The sequence below is a fragment of the Cornus florida genome, unplaced genomic scaffold (genome assembly GCF_030987335.1).
Source record: "Cornus florida cultivar Cherokee Brave unplaced genomic scaffold, ASM3098733v1 CherokeeBrave_3.0.0_Hap2_Chr01, whole genome shotgun sequence".
NCBI classification, from domain to species: Eukaryota; Viridiplantae; Streptophyta; class Magnoliopsida; order Cornales; family Cornaceae; genus Cornus; species Cornus florida.
Genome location: NW_026775571.1, coordinates 83,921,528 through 83,929,277, shown reverse-complemented (window position 1 = coordinate 83,929,277; position 7,750 = coordinate 83,921,528). Strand labels below are relative to the sequence as shown.

At 33.7% G+C, this 7,750-nt stretch overlaps 1 protein-coding gene across 1 annotated transcript; it reads left to right on the top strand.

Annotated features, from left to right (window-relative positions):
* Positions 1-3,512: 3,512 nt before the first annotated feature.
* Positions 3,513-6,883, top strand: LOC132303676 (zinc transporter 8-like). The gene is made up of 3 exons (XM_059801039.1): positions 3,513-4,215; positions 5,369-5,518; positions 6,109-6,883. The coding sequence occupies exons 1-3, from the start codon at positions 3,625-3,627 to the stop codon at positions 6,412-6,414; spliced, it is 1,047 nt and encodes a 348-aa protein (XP_059657022.1). The 5' UTR covers positions 3,513-3,624; the 3' UTR covers positions 6,415-6,883.
* The last annotated feature ends 867 nt before the right edge of the window (positions 6,884-7,750 follow it).

The following is a 7,750-nucleotide window of genomic DNA, read 5'->3' as shown; positions in this document are numbered from 1 at the left end:
GTTAATGGTAGGGGGTAATTTGCTACATAAATCAAAATCTCAAGGGAGGTAAGTGGAATATTGAAACATAGAAGGGGTGTAAGTGGAAAATAAACAAACATTAGGGGGTGTAGATGGAATTAACCTCCTTTTATTTATTTATTTATTTATTTATTTTAAAGTTGCATCACTAATTTAATAGAGTTGGAACAAGAGATAATTTTATTCTGAACGCAAGTGGTCATCTAACATAGTGCAGCGCATTTGTTCATTATAAATTTGTATATAATATACTCACAGAGTACATATGTAAAATCCCCGCATTCTATCTGTTTAAATAAATGTAAAGATATAAAGGCTAACAATTTGTTTGGCTCACAAAGTAGTCTGAGGTCGCTGCCCAACGAACGGCTGACCTGAAACGCGGGCTTGCCAGAGTCCTAATGGACTCAAAGATTTCTTGCTAAACTATTCCTATCGGGTCGAGTCATCGACCTAATGTGATTCAGGTGAAAGTTGGAGAGTAGGAATAACTCTCTCCTTAAGGTTGTTATTACCTTTAAGAAAGAACTTTAAACATTCAAGATAGATATCAATTAGAAGCAAATTAATCGAGCAATAAATATACATGATCTACAAACCTTTCTTCATTGAACTTGACTGATTACAATGATGAATGAATTATAAACTCTTAATTGAAATGGAAACTAAAGTATTGAATGCTGAAAGATGAACTAAGCACTAAACTGATAGTGATAAATTGAACTTGAGTAAATAAAAACTAAGTGCTAAGTGATATGAATGCTAAAGGCTTGAACTTTAGAAATGGTGCTGGACCCCTTCCTTGTGAGACTTGAGTGGGTATGTTGTCCCTTTCAAACTATTTCTCTAGAAATTAATTAGTTATAAGTTGAAAACGACTTATCCTAACCATCTTGCTGAGTTGGTCAGGTTGACTAACTTGCACATCTCTCCATAGGCAAATATAAATGTGTCTGGCATAGTATTTTTTTACTAAATGGTACATCTTCTTTCATGCTTGATGATTTTTGTCTTTAGGCCATTTTCAACTCTCTGAACCTGTCATGCCTAGCTTGATCTGTGCATTGGCTTGGAATCATCTGATTACTGACAATTCTGACTTTCTTCATCAGATGTAGGTGAGAACCTTCCATCTGTAGTTCTGAATCTCCAGACCTCTGACATGGTCAAGTTGTCCTTTTCTATTTCAAACTTTTTTTAAGTTTCCAGACCTGACTTGTTGGGTTCTTGAAACATTGGGATTCACAGCCGTCCTTCATTTGAATTACACCAAATATTCTTTAAGTGACTATGACCCAAAGAGATATTAGATCCATCTTAATCTGAGCTTATCCATCAATTATGCATACTCTCGATCATTGGTAAAGACTCTTGACCCTGGTTGGTCGAGAAAGTTTCTTAGGTCAAAATGATTGAGAGATAAATGCCCGAAACTTCTGATCATGACCATAGTTGGCTATGAGTCTTGATTATGATCATAGTGACTAAGAGTCTTTGGTCATGGCTTAGTGACTGAGAGATAATGGTCAAGGCTCCTGATCATGGCTATAGTGACTGAGAGTCATGATCATGGCCACAGTGACTAAGAGATATAATGGTCGAGACTCCTGATCATTGTGACAGTCCTAATCATGGCCATAGCGATGGAGACTCCTGATCTTGGTTGGTTATAAGCTCAATACCTTATCTCAGTCCTAACGGCCTAAGAGTTCCATTCTTCTTAACTCCTGACCTTAATTCTGATCATCCTGATTAGAAATTAATCTTTCGCCCCGATGATCATGGGCTGACCCAGAATTCAGACCTCGAAATTTTTTACCACCTGGCATGATTACTTCGGATTATATTTTAGGTGTTAACACCATTATGTGAATATGTGTATATATTATGTATATGTATTTATTTAATATTAAATCAGTAATGCAGTTAAACCTAAATTGAAAATTGTTGGCTAAATAAATGTAAGTTGGACACCAAGTGGTGATCTTACATAGATTTTCAAAACAATTTTTTTCCCCCATAAATAAACTTATTAAAAAATTTATTCATATATATAACCATAAAAGCACGAGCTGTTTTCTTTTCTTCATTTTGGAAACCAGAGGGTCTTCCACCAAGACACCACAACCAAGTGTGTCTGTGTGTGTTACTCACGTGTATTTATAGAAATTTGAATATAAGGGGTGTACTTATTTAGAAGATGAGTAGGGACCACGCAATTTAAGTCCTTATCACCATACTCAATATATGGGGTGTACTTATTTTGAAGGTCAGCAAGGACCGGAGAAATACATTCTTTATCACCATACTCAGGTGTATAGATTTTTTTTTTTTCGTGAATGATATATATTTTCTGTAAAGTTTATTTGCAAAAGTAAGATAGTAATACAATCAAATTTTGTTACCATTTTGGGTTGTATTTTTTTTTTTTTACGTGAATGATATATATTTTCTGTAAAGTTTATTTGCAAAAGTAAGATAGTAATACAATCAAATTTTGTTACCATTTTGGGTTATATTTGGCCAAATGACCCACCTTTTTAATTATCCATTTTATATATAAATCTACTTAAAATTCCAAAAAAAAAAAAAAAAAGTAACTTTTTGGTTCTGTATGCAACAAGAATTGAAAAAGGAAAAGTGTTTCATGTTTTATAAAAGGAATATTATAAAAATGACGACACCTAACCTAGCGATTGAATGCCTCGCATAACTGTGAGCTCTAAACACAATTGTACTATTACTTATAATATTATAAAAGTGACCACACTTGGTCGTCATCTATCTCACTTAGTTGTGGAGTTCACACACAATTTGTATTATTAATCATATAAATTATAAAAGTGACCGGCACTTGACATTGAATGTCGGCACATGTAACATTGTTGTTTATGAAATTGAGTTTAGTAAGATAGACTTGAGGATTAGGAGATATAAGATATTAACTTGGCGGATGTTGACACAAACATGACCTTGATAAAGTCGTTTATGCTTAAGTATAATCGATTTCGAAATATTAATCCATAAATTAATATTTTTTCCAATTGAATTTTCTAATTTCTTTTTTCTAGTGAAGTGATATTCACACGCTCTAAAAACACTTATATTTTTAATTGCTTACTCTTAAAAAAGAAAAACAAAAACAAAGAAAATAAGACCATTGTCCTCAAAACCACTTTTCAAATGGAAGCTAATTATGAATTAATAATGTACAAGTGTACAACCCAACTCCTCTTTGACCCTATAAAGTGAAATACCCACTATGACCCTAGCTTTCCCCAACACACAATTCCCACTAAACAAACCTAGCTCAAGCTTTCGTCTCCCTATTAACTTTGTATTATTAACTCATAATGTTGTCATTTACCTTAACTACCTCACACGTGTCATCCCCTCGTCAATTTCACCAACAAAGTATCACTCTACATGTCGCCATACCATTCCATTTTTTTTTTATACAGATTCTCTCCCTCTTGTATCCCTCTCCTACTATATCTACTGAGCATACCTTTCGCACCCACCATAACACTTCAACAAATCTCTCTCTCTCTCTCTCTCTCTCTCTCTCACACACACACACACATTCTCTCTCTAAAACCAGTCATGAATAACCTCACTACTTCCTCTCTCCTCCTCATCATCCTCATCCTTCTCCCTGTATCAGCATATGCAGGGTGCACGTGCGAGACTGAAACAGGGGATCATGACAAAACAGAGGCACTCAAATTCAAATTAGTTGCCATAGCTTCAATTCTCATTGCCGGCGCAATTGGGGTGTCTCTCCCAATCTTGGGCAACATAGTCCCCGCCTTTCGCCCCGAGAACGACGTGTTCTTCGCCGTGAAAGCCTTCGCCGCTGGTGTCATTCTGGCCACCGGCTTTGTCCACGTGCTGCCTGACGCGTTCGAGAGCCTGACCAACCCCTGTTTAGGGGACAACCCGTGGGGCAATTTTCCGTTCACCGGATTCGTGGCGATGGTTTCGGCGATTGGGACGTTGATGGTGGACTCTGTGGCTAATGGGTATTACAAGAGACTGCATTATAGTAAGGCAAGGCCTGTGAATTATGCGGATGAAGAGAGACAGGGTGAGCATGACGGGCATGTTCAAGTTCACACACACGCCACTCATGGACATGCACACGGGTCGGCGGATTCGGGTTCGGATCTTGTTAGGCATCGGATTGTGTCACAGGTATCATTTGTCGATTCATCCGAATAAAGTACGTGTTAGAATTGGTTTAATTCGTTGTGTATACTTTCACTCTTTCCATTCATATTTAGCATTAATGGAATTTATTCTAAATTTAATATTTTATTAATTTTTTAATTCTTCATGAGATAGTAATTTGTTCTTGAAGTTTCCCTCATTTATTAGCGTACAATTAGGCTTAAAAAATTATATATAGTCTTAAATTTAAATGTTTAGTCTTTATCAAAAGGAAACAAAAAAAATTGAAAATCCCCTATAAATATTTTTGGGTTGTGATTGGAAAATCATGTAAATGTAGGTCAATCTCAACATGAGATGCAAATAAATAATTAAATATCTGTGATTCGGAACACGGAAGAAACATAATGTTTCTGGGCTTTCAGTTTCTACGTAGCAAACAAATTGCTACCAACAAGGGTTGGCATTTGTAGGCCATTTAGGCCCCATGTGGAAACTTCATTGCCTTGAATTTAGAATTTTTTTTTTTTTTTTTTTGTTTGGTAGATAAATTAGTCACACAAACACATAAAAATATGGATATTTAGTTTGTGTAGAGGGAATGTTAATTATTAAAATGAAGTTAATACTAGGAGTATATACTAGTATTAACCAAACAAATTACTGTACTTAAATATGAGTGAACTGGAAGTTACTATATTACCCTTTCCTTTTCACTAGCAGTGGCATTGGACTAGTAAAAGTAGTGTGCATTGACTCGTGTTCATTAACAGAGTACAGACAATGGCAGAGCATTCATGTCTTTTGACTTCTCCTCCTCCTTATGGGGCTCATGAATGAGGATAATTTATTGTTAGATTAGAAAGAATGATATATATATATATATATATACAACATCTATCTATATATATTTATTTAAGTAAATTGTATATTTAATTTTCTTACTGTCACACTAAATTGGTTTTGGAAATAGTAAAATAAATTTTAAGTTGAACACTCTTACTGAATCATTTATGATTATTTAATACATTCATGTGTGAACTATGTTGATTCCACATGAATGCAACACAAGGCCACAAATGAATTCGTTAGTCTTTTTCTTGAATAAATAATTAATCATTAGATTTGTCAAAGTAACTTTGACATTCTCATCTTTATAAACATTGTTTGGATACAGGTTTTGGAGCTGGGCATTGTGGTTCATTCTATAATTATTGGCATATCTTTGGGTGCTTCTGAGAGTCCCAAAACAATCAAACCACTTGTAGCAGCATTGACCTTCCACCAGTTCTTTGAGGGCATGGGTCTTGGAGGTTGCATTTCCCAGGTACAACTTTGAAATTTTTACTACTGATTTATTGATAAAATGGGACCCACTATGAGAAAGCAATAAATCTTTTATGGATTACTAGTGGGTCCCAATTGCTTGTGAGTTTGATGGCATCAGTTTGAATGCATGCACCACTTCATACATGGGCACCACTGTAGATTTGGAACATTAGTAGACTCTAACATTGATTTGTGGTACCTATGAACTCCACCATCAAATCAACGGCTTCACCTTTTGATCAAATTAAGAAAAATACCATTACTCTTTCAATTGTACCTCTTTTATTTTGAAATGATTAGTGTTTTTTAAAATCTTTTTAGAATTCCAAATGGAGATACATATTGAGTTTATATATATATATATATATATATATTTGATCAAAGTTCAAATAAAGGTACTATATATTGTAATGTGACTAACATTGGATGGATTTCAACCATCAACAACAAGCACTTTAATGAAATCCATAGTTATAAATATCTTTGATAAATTATTTTATATATATATTTTTTTCACTTTTAATTCGAATACTCCAATCCTGTATTATCGGACATATCTTTAACTGTCTGTATTTAACTTTTTTGTAGGCCAAATTCAAAGCTCGAGCCATCACAATAATGTCAATTTTCTTCTCCCTCACAACTCCAACTGGAATTGCAATTGGATTTGGGATTTCAAATATATACAATGAGAGTAGCCCAACGGCTCTTATTGTTGGAGGTGTATTCAACTCTGCTTCAGCTGGAATTTTGATATATATGGCACTGGTGGACCTCCTTGCTGCTGATTTCATGCACCCTAGAATGCAAAGCAGTCCAAAGCTGCAGCTATGGGCACATCTTTCACTTCTTCTAGGGTCTGGTTGCATGTCCCTCTTGGCCAAGTGGGCCTAAGACAGCTCAAAATTTTTGGCATTGCCTCCTTACTATTTTGTTCTGCTTTGCAAAACATGTACCAATTATGATGCATATGTAAATTTTGATGTTACCATGTTTTTCTTTTTCATTGAAATGAAGGAGGTTATCAGAATTTCAAAAATTAGAATTTCTTTTTTTTTGACAAGTATATGTTGATGTGACAAAATTATATGACGCTGGCGACAAATTATCAGGAGGGTTGTTTATGTGAAAAAATACAATGGATAAATTATTAACTAAAAAATAAAGGAGGGTTGTTTATGTGAAAAAATACAATGGATAAATTATTAACTAAAAAATAAAAAAGTAATGGTAGAAAATTTGACAATAAAAAAGGTTGGTGTAATTTTGACACAAAAAATAATAATGATATCACGATGGTGTCTGCTCCCCTATTTAAATATTCCCTTCGTTTTAAATTTGTAAGTCACAGTTTTCAAAAACGACACTTAATTTAAAAAAAAAAAAAAAAGAAGTATATGAATTGTCGTTGTGGGGCAAAAAAAAAAAAAAAAACAAAAATTTGACAAAATTTGTCTTTGAATGGGGGCTCGAACTACATGCCAAGCATGATGGATAACGTTGTGCACTCATGTAACTTTATAGCTTTCATTCTTTTCTTTTCCTTATCTCTCCCTCTCTCTTTTGTAGCTTTCATTATTTTCTTTTCCTTATCTCTCCCACTCTCTTTTGTTCTCCCTCTTTCCTTTCCTAATTTTTTTTTGGGGAATATTTTCTCTCTATTTCTTATTTATTATTCTTATTCTTTCTCTTTCCATTTTTTTTCTCCTTCCTTCTTTCCTAACTTTTACTTCCTTTCCCCTTCTAAACACCACATATATAAGTGGTGAGGTAGAAATAGTAATAAAAGCAATAGTTCTAGTATAATAACTAGCAAAAATGATACTGATTTAAGGTTTGTTTGGTACGCGTTTTGTTTTAATAAAATAAGTATTTTGAATAATAATCGAAAGTATGTTTAGTAACGTTCATTTGTTGTAAGATTTTTGGAAGTAAAAATAAAAAAATATAGCTGGTAAAAAAGTGTTGTAAGTTTGAAAAATATAATGGTTACTTTTAAAATATCATTGAAGATTTCATCACTACAGTATCAAATGTTATAGTGTAAAAAATATATAAAAATGCCAAAATAGTTTTTATCAAACGTATCTTTTCAATGTTCACGTTACAGTACAAACAAAAACCAAAATTCCAAAAATAAAACGCATATCAAACAGACTCTTAACTAGTAGTATAATAGAACCTCCATATCCCTATTTAGTCGGATTTCGAAAAGTAGTAGTAAATCTTA

Bases quoted from the DNA above. Each gene is read 5' to 3' on its own strand.
- LOC132303676 (XM_059801039.1), top strand. From the start codon at position 3,625: ATGAATAACCTCACTACTTCCTCTCTCCTCCTCATCATCCTCATCCTT. The intron at 4,216-5,368 runs GTATCATTTGTC...GTTTGGATACAG, and splicing joins GGCATCGGATTGTGTCACAG to GTTTTGGAGCTGGGCATTGT. The intron at 5,519-6,108 runs GTACAACTTTGA...ACTTTTTTGTAG, and splicing joins TTGGAGGTTGCATTTCCCAG to GCCAAATTCAAAGCTCGAGC.